Below are 17,130 nucleotides of genomic sequence, written 5' to 3' on the forward strand. Positions count from 1 at the left end.
GGAGGAATGCTAAGGGGTTTGTAATGTGAGGTTGTCTGAAACAAAGTGGAAGGAAGCTTGGAGACGAAAGATTCGGTTTGCATCAGGTCTTGGAAGCATGATAGAAGGAGTGTTTTATAAAAGAAGAAATCATTAAAAGGATTCACACATCCATTTGCATGAATTAGCAAACCTGGGAGAGTGCCTAAAATGGACTACAGTGCTGACCTGAAATGAAGGTCACTGATTTCCCCACAACCTCAATGTCTCAGTGTACACAGAGCATAGTTACATGAACGAACCTTTCCAGCCAGTGTTGAGAGATCATCACCTCCAATTATCTGCATCTCGCCCATGGACTGGTCGTTCTAAAAGAAAAGGGGAGACAACATTTTACTGTACAAGAAAACCTTTAAAGCACGTTTCCCTGTCTACCCGGCCAGTGGCGAGACTGTGCCTTACAAATATAGCACAAATAGCTGGTACAGATTCATGGTTGCCTATGGTTACCAAGAGCCACTCTCCTGCCACTGTGCTTGAGACAAAGCACTCTAATGGCTGGCGGGCGAGTCTGTGTGGAGAGGGCATGGAAGGAGTAGAGAGAGGACAAGCAAACCTAATTTTGGGACAAAAAAACCATGGAAGGTGCCTGAACCTATGCTGAGACAGATGGAACTGGAGGAGACAGTCATGCTCCTGGACTTCCCTGGGGTGAGGGGGTGGCTACGGGAGCCCCAGGAGGGGCCTAGCATTTGTCAGCTGTGCCAACGGGCCTCAGTTACAGCCCTGCAGTGGGGAACAATTAGACTGGCTCCCAGAGAGGTTAGAGAACCCCTCTACTCCCTACCAGCGCTGGTCCAATCCCTCATCTGGTGTTGAGGGCAGTTCTAACAGGCCAAGGCTCAAGAACTATTACAGTCAGACTTTCAGACGTGGATGATGAAGCCTTAGGAACTTCCTGCAGTTCCAGGAATATGAGACCCAGAACCCCATTCAGAAGACGTTATCACAGTACCTTGTAATAACATATAATGGAAAAGAATCTGAAAAAGAATAGATATATATCTGAATCACTGCTGTACACCAGAAACTAACACAACATTGTAAATCAACTATACTACAATTAAAAAAAAAAAGACGTTTCACTCAAATCCTATTAGGGGTTATGAGCATTCCTTTTCACAATATTTATATACAGGACATTATCCTGTCCCAATTAAACCTCACACACACACACACACACACACACACACACAATGAACAAAATATGGATTGTTCCTTAGTATAAATATCACAATAGAATAACGTGGGGGCAGAATGGGAAACAGAGAGCAGGCAGCTTGTTTTCTGGCCTCCTTGCAAAGAGTAATTAAAGGAACCGAAGCAGATATCCTACAGGCAACTGGTTTCATGACCAAGCAAGACTGCTGCAATGTTGCAGTCCCTTCATCCAAACAATAACCTAAGTGAGAAGACACCAATAGAGGGACCAGACGTACACTGTGCTGAACCAGGAAACATCTTCGTTTACTGCTGCGGACAGCTGTTGCTTTGGCTAGTTCACTGCTTTTCTCCTTTATTCTGGCAAGAAGGGCCTGCTTCTTTCCCAGGGGAGTTCATTCCATTTGGATCAGGTGGAACCAGGCCTTACCTGTATAAATCAGCTATGCCCGAAGCTATAACCAACCTTGAACTTTCCAGCTACTTAAGCCAATTCATTCCCTTAAAGAAATTTTCCCTTGGGTTGGTTTGAATTGGATTCTGCCACTTGCAACTGAGAGTCTAGACCTAGAGTTACTTTGTCATAGCACTGGTCACCCAGAAAAGGAAACAAAAAGCCAACCAACCAATGTAACAGTTTTACCAATGAAGCAGCCTTTTATTTTTTTACCTTACTGCTCAAGAGAAAAAAAAAAAAAAGACCTTAAAACGTTCTTACTTCCACTTTGAAAGCATTCATTCCTTACTGCAAAGGAGTGGAGACAATGCTTGAAGTGGCCCATAAGTTAGAAAACCAATAATTTTCTTCTTATGGGAACTGATCTTAAAAGGAGAAAATCAAGGACTGTCCAGAATTCGCTGATCTTTTGCTGTTTTTGTACAGGCGTTTATAATCATATATTCACAAGCAGTCATGTCAGCAGGTTGAGAACTTGTCAAAAATGTCAAAGGAGAAAATTTCCTTGCCACTTCTAGAGGTGCTGAGATAAGAGGAGTTAATATAGGGAGAATTTCTGTGTATTAGACTCACACATGGTAATAGCAGCAAGTAAAGTAAAATTTCAGTGTCTCCAGAGGACTGAGGTATGCAGAATTGGATGGAACAACTAAACCACAAAGTTTGATGTAAAAAATGAGATTTATACTCTGCTAGATCAGAGTAGATTTCACAATAATTATACTATTATCATCTCTATTCAGAAACAAAAACACAACACATCAGAAAGCTGAATACAATGCTCTAAGTCACACATTTAGTGTGTTTTCAAGCAAGTCTTATTTCAGAAGGCCTCACTTAGTCCAAGCTTATAACATATTTTTAATATTAGATTTGCCCTTAATTCATCTGGAATTTATATCTTCCAAGTGTGTATACGGTCAATTGTCCTAATACCATTTATTGAATTGTTTATTTTTTTCCCTACTGGTTTGAAATGTCATTTTTATCATATCCTTCATTCTAATATGCAAGGATCAATTTCTATATACTTCTGTTTCATTAACCGAAAATGTCTATTTCAGCAACAAAACCATACTGTTAAATTATTATAGCTTTTTAGTATGTTTTAGTGTCTGGTAGAGCAAGTCCCAATTTTTTGTTCTTCTAAAAAATTGTCTTGGCTACTTTTGCACATTTATTCTCCTATCTGGTGGGTTGTTAAGAAGATCAAATGAATTAATACACACAGAACATTTAGAACAGAGCCTGGCATATGGTAAGCACTCAGTAGATGCTAGCTGTGACTGATTTCTTCCCTTTCCTCCCTCCCTCCCTCCCTTTCTTTTTTCCTTCCCTCCCTCCCTGGAAACAATCACCCCTCAATCCTCCCTAGTACACTGGAGTCTGGAGCTCCCTGGTTTAATGACTCCGGAAAATATGTCTGGGATGGAGAAGGGCAATTAGAGGTCCAACTTCTCCATTCATATGCTTCCCATTGCCTTGCTGCGTCCAGACCATTCCTCACTCTACCTTCTAAGAACCTGGTAACAAACTAGTAAGCCTTTCAGGAATCCTGTGGCCTGATGACTCCTCTCTACTCTTTGAAATCAGCCTCCATAGACATTTAGATTTCACTTTCTCTATTTTGCTGAGTCAATGCCCTTCCTTAATCAGTTTTATCACCTAAAAAACAACACTGACATCTCTTGCCCACCGAGTCTTCTCCCTTTCCTCTCGTCCTTGTGGGTATATATATATCTTGTTTACTTCTTTACTGTCGTTTCCCTGGGGTTTCAGGAAAAAAAGGAGTTAACTGAATGCATTCAATTCACTGTGTTTAACCATAACATTTTTCTGTTCAAAAACATCCTTATATTCCTAGGATTGATTTTTTTTTTTTTTTTTTTTTACACCACTGGTTTTGATTTGAAACTATTTTCTTTGGGATTGTTCATCTGATCTTCGTAAGTAAGAATGACCTACAATTTTCCTTTCTTTTGCTACCTTTGTGGATTTTTAAACCCAGTTATACAAGCCTCATATGAGTTGGGTGATTCTTTGTCTTCTTTTCTATATGCTAGAAAGGTCTGTATATGGGTGAATGTATCTATTTTGCTAAGGTTCAGTAGAGCTCAGAATAGGTATTATTTAATCCCCAATTTACAAACAAGGAACTGGACGCAGCAAGAGTCTGAGTAACTTGCCTAAAGGGGTACTACTAGTAAGTGAAGGAATCCAGTTCAATTCTAGAATTGCCTGAATTGACATTATTCTTGTGTTAATTATCCCCCGTCCTCCACAATATTCCTAGAAGGTAGAAGTAATAGTACATCTCTGAGAGTAACACGGAGAAGAAACTGGGTCCTGATTATACTAAGGTAGTAAAATATATAAGCTGAAATGGCTAGGAGAAATCTACATCTTGAAAGAAATATTGGTAGCTGTTGTGTGGATTTATTTAAACAGCAAAGGAAATCTCTGATGTATAGTTCAGGCATCCTCAGAAAGAAATATATTGGAAATTTCTAGTTTAGGTGACCTAATCTCCAGGTGCAAAAAAGAGCTCAGCAGGTATGGTGACTACGCAAACAAGAGAATGTGGACTGTTTAGATAATGTTTAGGAAAAAACAAAACCGAGGAAGAATAAATATCCTGAATTCCTTTTGAGGAACCGGAAGGGGAAAAGTAAAGAAAACAAATAAACAAAAGAACCACTCTCTCAGCCATTCATTTCCAAAGTCAGAGCAACCTGCTTCATTCAGAATCTATACACGCAAAGGCTTTCTCCACATGCTCCGCCCCCACAGATGCCTTAACTTTGCTTTTTCCCTCTTCTTTTCAGCCTCATCCTCCCTCTCAGCTCTTCTGTGCTCAGTAAGGTCGTCACTACCATATCAAATGGATAGAGAAGCAAACCCCAAACCAAAACAGTTCATTATAAGAAGCTTTAATGATGAAACCGGAGAGCTTCTAGTGAAAATGTTGCAAACTGTTGAAAAAAATTTCAAAAACTCTAACATTGATACCAAGTCAGATAACAAGGACAGGTGAATCAGTTCCAGTGTTTTCCTTTTAACCAGCTGTTGATGTAGGGTGTGGGTCCCCGAGTCCTTTAAGCAGCCTGGGGTCAAAGTAGAGGTCACAGGGCAGTCAGAGCCGGTGGCTTGTGTGCCTGTCCCTTGCTTCACCCAGAGCAGCTCCTCTTATCTCTGTTATATTAACTGGGTTCAAGGTAAGATGATGGCGGCCAAAAAGTTTGAAAACCCTCATGTCAAGATTTTCTTCCTTTGAAATGGACTTGCCTTCTTTTCAGTTCTTGTTCATTTAAATATCCATTTGTTTCTGTGATCATTTTTGTTTAGAAACTCATTCTTACAACCTATGTGGGTGAATTGTGAGAAAGGAACATGGTGACTGGTGAACAGGCAGTCGGTGTCCCCAGGTCCCCTGGGGACCAGACTTCCTGGGTTCCAGTCCCAGCCCCACCTTCTCTTAGTTGTATGACCTCAAGGAAGCTACTTAACCTCTCAGTGCTCCACTGCTCCTGTCTATAAAAAGAGTATGTCAATAGTTCCCACCTCCTAGGATTATTGGGAGGAGTAAATGAATTAATACGAATTCAGCACTTAGAAAAGTGCCTGGCGTGTAATAAGCAGTTCCTAAAGTAAGCCTTGTCTTCTCATCATCTACTTTTAGTCTAAGAAGCTTGCACATCTACCTGAGTTTCCTAACATTGACTTTGTGATGATTCTTCGTTCAGTTCACTGAGCACACAACTGCTATGTGAGTGCTGCGCTGAGGTTAGGGTTTCTGAGGCTGACAGCCACCGATGAGGCATGTGGTTAAGAAGGACTCATGGCCTTCTGTTGCCACTTTGCATCATGGCTACAGTCTTGATTAAAAACAAGCTCAGTTCTATGGTCCTTTGGGGTTTCTCAGTGACCTCTCCCCAGTTCCCAAGCTGTGATGTCTGAATCTTTAAAGTAGACCATTTCATGGGTATGATAAGCATCATTCCACTCTGCTGTTTTCATCTTTCTCCTCAACAGACAGAAGCCACCTGGAGATGATGCTCAGATCCACTTTTGTCCTTATCAGCTCTCGTCTGTACTCTGTTGGAGCCATTTATAGTCAGTAAAGAGTTAACCTTGAAATTGCTTTACAAGATGGCAGCAGAAGATCTGTAGTAGAACATGAGAATGGGGCTTCCCTGGTGGCACAGTGGTTGAGAGTCTGCCTGCTGATGCAGGGGACACGGGTTCGTGCCCCGGTCCGGGAAGATCCCACATACCGCGGAGTGGCTGGGCCCGTGAGCCACGGCCGCTGAGCCTGCGCGTCCGGAGCCTGTGCTCCGCAATGGGAGAGGCCACAACAGTGAGTGGCCCGCGTACCGCGAAAAAACAAAAAAGAGAGAGAGAATGGCTGGCTGGTTTCCTGATAATTTTCCCAGGCCTGGCTCCATTTTTGCCTTGGGGAATCATGAGATACCCCAATTCTTTCCTTTAATCCACCACCTCAGCTTAAGGTAATTTAAAATACATTTACACTACTTGTCAATAACAGAAGCTTGACTAAGGTTTCACACCAACTTACAGGAGAAGTCAATATTTTCAAATTATGATAAATATTATTAGGGACAACTTAGTGGTGACACATCATCACTCATCACTGAGGGACACTCATCACTGTGCTGCATGAGACCCTAGAGCTCCCGGCACGCAACGTACTGCTTCCTCCTCCATGTCTTAGCTCAGGGTTGCTCCTGTCACACCTCCCCATCTTTCTTCACAGGTCTAATTCCTACTCTTCCTTCAAGACTCAGTTCAGGCGTCATCTCTTCTAGGAAGCTTTCCAGGAGTTCCCTGGACGTGATGTGTCCCCATAACGCTCTATGCATATCTGCATGTCAACAGACCACGTCCAACAGGAATTTTCTGTGAATGCAGCAATTGCCAATGGCATGAGAACTTCAGCACAAACAGCTTTATTTTCATCCTAACTGCAGCCCCGGTGGCTGGCACACTGGCATCCAGGGTTTGTTGAGCTCAGCTGAAGCATCTGCGTACGTGGGTTTTGCTATATCTTTAATACTTCTTCCTCTACCCATGGGAGACACTAAGTGTTCTCAGGCAGCACTTGGTTTCTCTTGCTTTAAGTTCTTTCTGCAGCTGTCCAGGAGACGGAAGGAGCTCACTGCCCAATAGAGACAGAGAAAAAATAAAAACTATAAACAAACACATATGAGAAAATATCTGTAAAGCTCCACTGAAAGGGGCACAAGTGAAACTGACTTGAGTAACTTGCAAGATGGGAAGACTGAAAGAATACAGAACCTCCTCTGTGTTGTCTGAACGATTCCCACCCAAACTATGTTTCTTTCTTCTTATTACTAGTATTTTATTATCTCAGTTATCAAAGAGCCTTCTCAGTACTTTGAAAAATCTAAATGTGAAAATCCATGTGAATTCTGAACATGAAAAACATGAAAATATGAATTAGCAAGGAACGTTAATATCAGTCTTTCATTTCATGATTAGTAAAGGATACATTTTAAAGCCAAACTAGCATTTTAACCCAGAAAAAAATATGTATATGTTAGCATGTACAATTTAGCTCAACTGAAAGAACACATACGTTTTGTATTTCCCGAATTCGGTGTGTAACTTTGCAAGCAGGATGAGACTTTATTCAAGGACAAAATGGCCTTCTGTGTAATGACAATGATTTATTGCTCTATTGTGATTGGTATTCCACACCACCCAGTCTCTAAGAGGAGTACTGGTTAGCTCAGAGTAATCCCCACCCAACAGAGAAAAGCTCTTTTCTTTATGAGAAATAAAGCAATCTTGGGTCAGAAGAAGCAACCACAATGATGAGAAGCTATAGGCTGGTAGGAATAATAAAGGGTCACCAAGAAAAAGGAAAAAGGGAGAAGAAAGAAGAAAATGGACCTTTACTTCAATTTATTTATAAAAGACCCCAGGAAAGAGGAAACTCAGTTTAAAAACAGATTCGGTGACTTTGCTTTACATGGACTCTGAAACCTTGAAGCAGGATATCCTTCTGTTTTAAACCTCGGTATGGATTTGTTGTTTTGGTTTAAATTATGTTTTTAAATTATGAGTCAGAAAGAAAAACAAGTTGAACCCTTGACACAACTCAATGACCCCCAAAGGACTTCAGTAAAATCTATGTTTTCAAATGTGGATGACCATATCCCAGTGGTGACTATTTCTTTTTTTTTCTTTTTTTTTTTTTTTGCGGTACGCGGGCCTCTCACTGTTGTGGCCTCTCACGTTGTGGAGCACAGGCTCCGGACGCGCAGGCTCAGCGGCCATGGCTCACGGGCCCAGCCGCTCGGCGGCATGTGAGATCTTCCCGGACTGGGGCACGAACCCGTGTCCCCTGCATTGGCAGGTGGACTCCCAAGCACTGAGCCACCAGGGAAGCCCGGTGACTATTTCTTGAAAGGTCATTTTCTCCACACAATTTTTTTTTCCCTAGATAACCCAGGGAAGATTCATAATTATAACTTTTAAAAAAAGAACCTAATGGAAATTGTTTTTCAACAGTAAAGAAATCTTAAGCCAGCTCTCACAGACCTGTTTTAAGATTGCCAGGGGATGGGACGGTGAACAGGAAGGGCCAAGGGAGAGGACTGGTGGCACATCCTGCGCCACGGAGACCTCCAAAACACACATTGCTTTCTGGCATTAGACTGGATCTGCCTTCGCTCCCACCCAATTGTACTCTGGGTCCAAAGGGTTCTGCTTCCTCGTATGACTTCTCAGCTCAAAATATTTCTGCAGCTGCCCATGCCTGCAGAATTAAGTCTCATTTTGTCATCGCGATGCGCAGGGCCATCCTTAGAGCCAGGCAACAGAGGTCTTGCATATCACAAATACCAAAACACAAAGACATTTGCTCTTTTCTTTTTAGTCTTAAAAGGAAGTTTTGGGGGAAAATTCTGAAATAGTTTGAGCTAATGAGAATTATGCAATAGGGACATGTGTGCTGAACTGGGCTTTTCCTCCCACCCCTGACCCTCACAGGGCCAAATTTGTGGTGGGGCAGGTGGTGATGGCCTCCCTTGGGAAGCCAGACAAAGAGGCACTGGTCTATTTTCCAGCTGGCCGCCCTAAACCACCCAAAACAGGTGCCTCAGAGACTGGACTCCCCAGATAACCGTGTTCCCTCCCACCTCTCTGCTCAGGAAGTAGGGTCTCAGAGGCATCTGAGTTGGAAAAGAGAGGCATGAAGAATGTAGCTGCCCCAACTCCCTGGAAAGCTTAACCCGGCCAGTCCCATGAGGGGTTCAGGCAGACTTGGTCACCATCCAGGAGCTGGTCCTGGGCCCAGCTGGTGCCCCACCCTGCCTAGCAGGTACACGGTTCTGTTTGGGCTTGTAGGCTGCAGGGGTGAGCACCGCTCCTGCAGCCTCCAGCTCAGGTGATCTGGCTAGAAACATGAGCCTGGCCATGGACAAAGCTGTAAATCTTCAAAACCTTAACTATTTAGGTATATGCTATGTGAATCTCCATTTGTTCTCTTGCCCTGGGCCCCATACACAGTAGGGGCAAAACGAACTTTGAGAACCATTTACCGAGTGCCAGGCACTACGCTAAGGCCATTGCTTACATGAGTCCTAACAAAGTCCTATGAGGTGTGATCCAGCCATTGCGCTACTTGGTATTTACCTGTGGAATCAAACACTTAGGTGCATACAAAAACTTGCACCCTAGCCACTGTGGAAAACAGTATGGAGGTTCCTCAGAAAACTAAAAATAGAATCACCATATGATCCAGCAATCCCACTCCTGGGCATATATCCAGAGAAAACTATAATTCAAAAAGATACATGCACCCCTATGTTCATAGCAGCAATATTCACAATAGCCAAAACATGGAAACAACCTAAATGTCCATTGACAGAGGAATGGATAAAGAAGATCTACACACACACACACACAATGGAATACTACTCAGCCATAAAAAAGAGTGAAATAATGCCACTTGCAGCAACATGGATGCAACTAGAGATTATGATATTAAGTGAAGTAAGTTAGAGAAAGACAAATATTATATGATACCACTTACATGCAGAATCTAAAATAAAACACAAATTATGAAACAGAAACAGAATCACGAACAGAGAACAGACTGGTGGTTGCCAAGGGGTTGGGGGAAGGATGGAGTGGGAGAATGGGGCTCTCAGATGTAAGCCTTTATATATGGAATGGATAAACAACAAGGACCTACTGTACAGTACAGAGAACTACAGTCAATATCCTATGATAAACCATAATGGAAGAGAATATTTTTTAAAAGAATGTATATATATGTATAGCTGAATCACTCTGCTGTACAGCAGCAATTAATGTAACATTGTAAATCAACTATACTTCAATAAAAAATATTAAAACTGAAAAAAAAACAATTAAGGAAAAACTTGCACCTGGATGTTTAGAGCAGTTTTATTCACAACTGCCAAACATGGAAGCAACCAAGATATCCTTCAGTGGGTGAAGAGATAAACAGACTGTGATACATCCAGACAATGGAATATTATTCAGCACTAAAAAGAAATGAGCTATCTAGCCATGAAAAGAAGCTTAAATGCATATTACTAAGTGAAAGAAGCCAATCTGACAAGGGTATATATTGTATGATTCCAACTAAACAACTTTCTGAAAAAGGTGAAACTATGGAGACAGTAAAAAGATTGGTAGTTGCCAGGGATTTGGGGGGAGGAAGAGATGAAAAGGCAGAGCACATTTCTTAGGTGATTTTTAGGGTCGTGAAAATACTCTATGATACCATAGTGATGGATACATATTATTATACATTTATCTAAAACTATTAGAATGTACACCACCAAGAGTGAACCTGGTGAGAACTGCCATTTCTTCTCCTCTGGGTCCGTTTTTGAGTGACATCCTTTCACATGTGTGGTCCTTGTCATCAAGGTGGTCAAGACCAGTGCCTATCACTGATCCAGTAGTAGTTTCAACAGGTCAAGAAATCAGCCTGGCTGGTGCAATACGCGGTCTTCACCATAGCCTTCACCAAGTGTCAAGCTTGCGGAATCTTGGTTCCCAGGCCGGAGGTTGGGCCCGAGCTCCTGCGGTGGGAGCTCCAAGTCCAAACTGCTGGACCAACAGAGAACCTCAGACCCCAGGGAATATCAATCAGAGTGAGGCCTCCTGGAGGTCCTCATATCAGCACCAGGACCCAGCTCTATTCAACTGCCTGCAAACTCTAGTGCTGGACGTCTCAGGCCAAACAACCAGTAAGACAGGACAACAGCACCACCCATTTAAAAAAAAAAAAAAAAAAAAAAACGACAAAAAAAAAAGTTACAGATGAAGGAGCAAGGTAAAAACCTACAACACCAAAAAAATGAAGACAAAATAGGTAACCTACCTGAAAAAGAATTCAGAGTAATGACAGTAAAGATGATCCAAAATCTGGGAAACAGAATAAAGAAAATACAAGAAACATTTAACAAGGATCTAGAAGAACTAAAGAGCAAACAAACAGTAATGATCAACACAATTAGTGAAATTAAAAATACTCTAGAAGGAATCAATAACAGAATAACTGAGGCAGAAGAATGGATAAGTGAGCTGGAAGATAAAATGATGGAAATAACTGCCAGGGAGCAGAATAAAGAAAAAAGAATGAAAAGACTCTGAGGACAGTCTCAGAGACCTCTGGGGCAACATTAAATGCACCAACACTGGAATTATAGGGGTTCCAGAAGAAGAGAAAAAAGAAAGGGTCTGAGGAAATATTTGAAGAGATTATAGTCGAAAACTTCCCTAACATGGGAAAGGAAATAGTCAAACAAGTCCAGGAAGCACAGAGAGTACCATACAGGATAAACCCAAAGAGAAACATGCCGAGACATGTATTAATCAAACTATCAAAAATTAAATACAAAGAAAAAAATATTAAAAGCAGCAAGGGAGAGGCAACAAATAACATACAAGGGAATCCCCACAAGGTTAACAGCTGATTTTTTAGCAGAAACTCTGCAAGCCAGAAGGGACTGGCAGGACATATTTAAAATGAGGAAAGGGAAAAACCTACAACCAAGATTACTCTACCCAGCAAGGATCTCATTCAGACTCGATGGAGAAATTAAAACCTTTACAGATAAGCAAAAGTTAAGAGAATTTGGCACCACCAAGCCAGCTCTACAACAAATGCTAAAGGAACTTTCTAGGCAGGATACACAAGAGAGGGAAAAGACCTAAAAAACAAACCCAAAACAATTAAGAAAATGGTAATAGGAACATACATTGATAATTACCTTAAATGTAAATGAATGGACTAAATGCTCTAACCAAAAGACATAGACTGGCTGAATGAATACAAAAACAAGACCCATACATATGCTGCTTACAAGAGACCAACTTCAGACCTAGGGACACATATAGACTGAAAGTGAGGGGATGGAAAAAGATATTCCATACAAATGGAAATCAAAAAAAAAGCTGGAGTAGCAATTCTCGTATCAGACAAAATAGACTTTAAAATAAACACTATTACAAGAGACAAGGACACTACATAATGATCAAGGGAACAATTCAAGAAGACATAACAATTGTAAATATTTATACACCCAACATAGGAGCACCTCAGTACATAAGGCAAATGCTAACAGCCATAAAAGGGGAAATTGACAGTAACACAATGATAGTAGGAGACTTTAACACCCCACTTTCACCAATGGACTGACCATCCACAATGAAAATGAATAAGGAAAAACAAGCTTTAAACGACACATTAAGCAAGATGGACTTAATTGATATTTATAGGACATTCCATCCTAAAACAACAGAATACACTTTCTTCTCAAGTGCTCATGGAACATTCTCCAGGACAGACCATATCTTAGGTCACAGATCAAGCCTTGGTAAATTTAAGAAAATTGAAATTGTATCAGGAATCTTTTCCAACCACAACCCTATGAGACTAGATATCAATTACAGGAAAAAAACTGTAAAAAATACAAACACGTGGAGGCTAAACAATATGCAACTAAATAACCAAGAGATCACTGAAGAAATCAAAGAGAAAATCAAAAAATAACTGGAAACAAATGACAATGAAAACACAATGACCCAAAACCTATGGGATGCAGCAAAAGCAGTTCTATGAGGGAAGTTTATAGCAATACAATCCTACCTCAAGAAACAAGAAACATCGCAAATAAACAACATAACCTTACACCTAAAGCAATTAGAGAAAGAAGACCAAAAAAACCCCCAAAGTTAGCAGAAGGAAAGAAATCATAAAGATCAGATCAGAAATAAATGAAAAAGAAATGAAGGAAATGATAGCAAAGATCAATAAAATTAAAAGCTGGTTCTTTGAGATCTTTGAGAAGATAAACAAAATTGATACACCATTAGCCAGACTCATGAAGAAAAAACAGAGAAGACTCAAATCAACAGAATTAGAAATGGAAAAGGAGAAGTAACAACTGACACTGCAGAAATACAAAGGATCATGAGAGATTACTACAAGCAACTATACGCCAATAAAATGGACAACCTGGAAGAAATGGACAAATTCTTAGAAAAGCACAACCTTCTGAGACCGAACCAGGAAGAAATAGAAAATATAAACAGACCAATCACAAGCACTGAAATTGACATTGTGATTAAAAATCTTCCAACAACAAAAGCCCAGGACCAGATGGCTTCACAGGTGAATTCTTTCAACAATTAGAGAAGAGCTAACACCTATCCTTCTTCTTTTTTTTTTTTTTTTTTTTTGCGGTATGCGGGCCTCTCACTGTCGCGGCCTCCCCCGTTGCAGAGCACAGGCTCTTCACACGGAGGCTCAGCTGCCGTGGCTCATGGGCCCAGCCACTCCGCGGCACGTGGGAATCCTCCCGGACCGGGGCACGAACCCATGTCCCCCGCATCGGCAGGCGGGCTCCCAACCACTGCGCCACCAGGGAAGCCCAACACCTATCCTTCTCAAACTCTTCCAAAATATAGCAGAGGGAGGAACACTGCCAAACTCATTCTACGAGGCCACTATCACCCTGATACCAAAACCAAAGAAAGAAGACTACAGGCCAATATCTCTGATGAACACAGATGCAAAAATCCTCAACAAAATACTAGCAAACAAAATCCAACAGCACATTAAAAGGATCATACACCATGATCGATTGGGGTTTATACCAGGAATGCAAGGATTATTCAATATACGCAAATCAGTCAATGTGATACACCATATTAACAAACTGAAGGATAAAAACCATGTGATAATCTCAATAGATATAGAAAAAAACTTTCGACAAAACTCAACACCCATTTCTGATAAAAAATCTCCAGAAAGTAGGCATACAGGGAACTTACCTCAACATAATAAAGGCCATATATGACAAACCCACAGCCAACATCGTTCTCAATGGTGAAAAACTGAAAGCATTTCCTCTAAGATCAGGAACAAGACAAGGTTGCCCACTCTCGCCACTATTGCTCAGCATAGTTTCAGAAGTTTTAGCCACAGCAATCAGAGAAGAAAAGGAAATAAAAGGAATCCAAATTGGAAAAGAAGTAAAATTGTCACTGTTTGCAGATGACATGATATTATACATAGAGAATTCTAAAAATGCTACCAGAAAACTGCTAGAGCTAATCAATGAATGTGATAGAGTAGCAGGATACAAAATTAATGCACAGAAATCCCTTGAATTCCTATACACTAATGATAAAAAATCTGAAAGAGAAATTAAGGAAACACTCCCATTTATCATTGCAACAAAAAGAATAAAATACCTAGGAATAAACCTACCTAAGGAGACAAATGACCTGTATGCAGAAAACTATAAGACACTGATGAAAGAAATTAAAGATGATACAAACAGATGGAGAGATATACTATGTTCTTGGATTGGAAGAATCAACATTGTGAAAATGACTGTACTACCCAAAGCAATGTACAGATTCAATGCAATCCCTATCAAACTACCAACTGCATTTTTCACAGAACTAGAACAAAAAATTTCACAATTTGTATGGAAACACAAAAGACCCTGAATAGCCAAAGCAATCTTGAGAAAGAAAAGCGGAGCTGGAGGAATCAGGCTCCCTGACTTCAGACTATACTACAAAGCTACAGTAATCAACGCAGCATGGTACTGGCACAAAGACAGAAATATAGATCAATGGAACAGGACAGAAAGCCCAGAGATAAACCCATGCACATATGATCACCTTATCTTTGATAAAGGAGGCAAGAATATACAATGGAGAAAAGACAGCCTCTTCAATATGTGGTGCTGGGAAAATTGGACAGCTGCATGTAAAAGAATGAAATTAGAACACTCCCTAACACCATACAAAAAAATAAACTCAAAATGGATAAAAGACCTAGATGTAAGGCCAGACACCATAAAACTCTTTGAGGAAAACATAGGCAGAACACACTATGACATAAATCACAATAAGATCCTTTTTGACCCACCTCCTAGAGAAATGGAAATAAAAACAAAAATAAACAAATGGGACCTAATGAAACTTAAAAACTTTTCCACAGCAAAGGAAACCGTCAACAAGATTAAAAGACAACCCTCAGAATGGGAGAAAATATTTGCAAATAAAACAACTGACAAAGGATTAATCTCCAAAATTTACAAGCAGCTCATGCAGCTCAATATTAAAAAAACAAACAATCCAATCCAAAAATGGGCAGAAGACCTAAATAGACATTTCTCCAAAGAAGGTATACAGATTGCTAACAAACACATGAAAGGATGCTCAACATCACTAATCATTAGAGAAATGCAAATCAAAACTACAGTGAGCTATCACCTCACACCAGTCAGAATGGCCATCATCAAAAAAATCTACAAACAATAAATGCTGGAGAGGTGTGGAGAAAAGGGAACCCTCTTGCACTGTTGGTGGGAATGTAAACTGATACAGCCACTATGGAGAACAGTATGGAGGTTCCTCAAAAAACTAAAAATAGAACTAGCATACGACACAGCAATCCCACTACTGGACATATACCTTGAGAAAACCATAATTCAAAAAGAGTCATGTACCACAATGTTCATTGCAGCTCTATTTACAATAACCAGGACACAGAAGCAACCTAAGTGTCCACTGACAGATGAATGGATAAAGAAGATGTGGTACATATATACAATGGAATATTACTCTGCCATAAAAAGAAAGGAAATTGAGTTATTTGTAGTGAGGTGGATGGACCTAGAGTCTGTCATACAGAGTGAAGTAAGTCAGAAAGAGAAAAACAAATACTGTATGCTAACACATATATATGGAATCTAAAAAAAAAGTGGTTCTGATGAACCTAGGGGCAGGACAGGAATAAAGACAAAGACTTAGAGAATGGACTTGAGGACATGGGGAGGGGGAAGGGTAAGCTGGGACGAAGTGAGAGAGTGGCATGGACATATATACACTACCAAATGTAAAACAGATAGCTAGTGGGAAGCAGCTGCATAGCACAGGGAGATCAGTTCGGTGCTTTTTGACCACCTAGAGGGGTGGGATAAGGAGGGTGGGAGGGAGATGCAAGAGGGAGGGGATATGGGGATATACGTATGCATATGGCTGATTTACTTTGTTATACAGCAGAAATTAACAGAACACTGTAAAGCAATTATACTCCAATAAAGATGTTTTTTAAAAAATTGAAAGGCAAATGGTTATGATACGGAGTGAAGAAAGCACTTCTTAAATAAAACACCATAAAGAAAAAAAAAAAAAGAGTGAACCCTACTGTGAACTATGGACTTTGGGTGATGATGATGAATCAATGTAGGTTCATCAGCTGTAACCCAGGTGCCACTCTGGTCAGGGATGTTGAAAACGGGAGAAGCTAAGTGTGTGTGGAGGTGGTGGGTATACAGGAACTCTCTGTCCTTTCCCCTGGATTTTGCTGTGAACCTGAAACTGCTCTAAAATATAATAAAATCTTAAAAATCTTATGAGGCAACAGGTAACTTAAATAAAGTGTAAGTAATTTTGCCAAAGGTCCCACCTCTGGAAAGTGATGGAGCTGAAGACAGAGCAGAGATTGACCCTCTGTCTTGCTCCAAGGCCTCCATCTATCCAATATGTCCTACAGAAGTGACCTTTCTGTGTGACCTGCCCCTTTACTCCTTCTGCACATGAATCACCTGGGCAGGCTGTGATCCCGTCTGAGGTGGGGCCTGACAGCCTGCATTTCCAATGAGCTCCCTGGCAACAGGGATGGGGCAGGTCCAGAGGGGACACTCTGAGTTGCCAGGGTCTGTGTTCCACCCACACCAACCTGCTGCCGAGTCCAGTGCACACCCTGCGTTTTATCATCACCGGTGTCTTACTGATGCTCCCTCCACCAAGAGTGTCTTTCTGCCACACCTCTGCTTGTCAAAGATCATAATCTCCCTTAGATATACAAATTAAAGTCTACTCTCATGATAAATCATCACCTGACCCTCACCCACACCACC

The 17,130-nt window shown here is 40.9% G+C and overlaps 1 protein-coding gene across 1 annotated transcript in view; it reads right to left on the bottom strand.

Moving 5' to 3' along the window:
- The window catches only part of PRTFDC1 (phosphoribosyl transferase domain containing 1), a 97,225-nt gene that overhangs the window by 17,277 nt on the left and 62,818 nt on the right, over nucleotides 1–17,130 (bottom strand). Inside the window, exon 4 of the mRNA XM_007445864.1 lies at nucleotides 282–347. Within this exon, the coding sequence (XP_007445926.1) occupies nucleotides 282–347 (66 nt within the window). The remainder of the gene's footprint in view (nucleotides 1–281; nucleotides 348–17,130) is intronic.

This window comes from Lipotes vexillifer, unplaced genomic scaffold (assembly GCF_000442215.2).
Source record: "Lipotes vexillifer unplaced genomic scaffold, Lipotes_vexillifer_v1.1 scaffold738, whole genome shotgun sequence".
NCBI classification, from domain to species: Eukaryota; Metazoa; Chordata; class Mammalia; order Artiodactyla; family Lipotidae; genus Lipotes; species Lipotes vexillifer.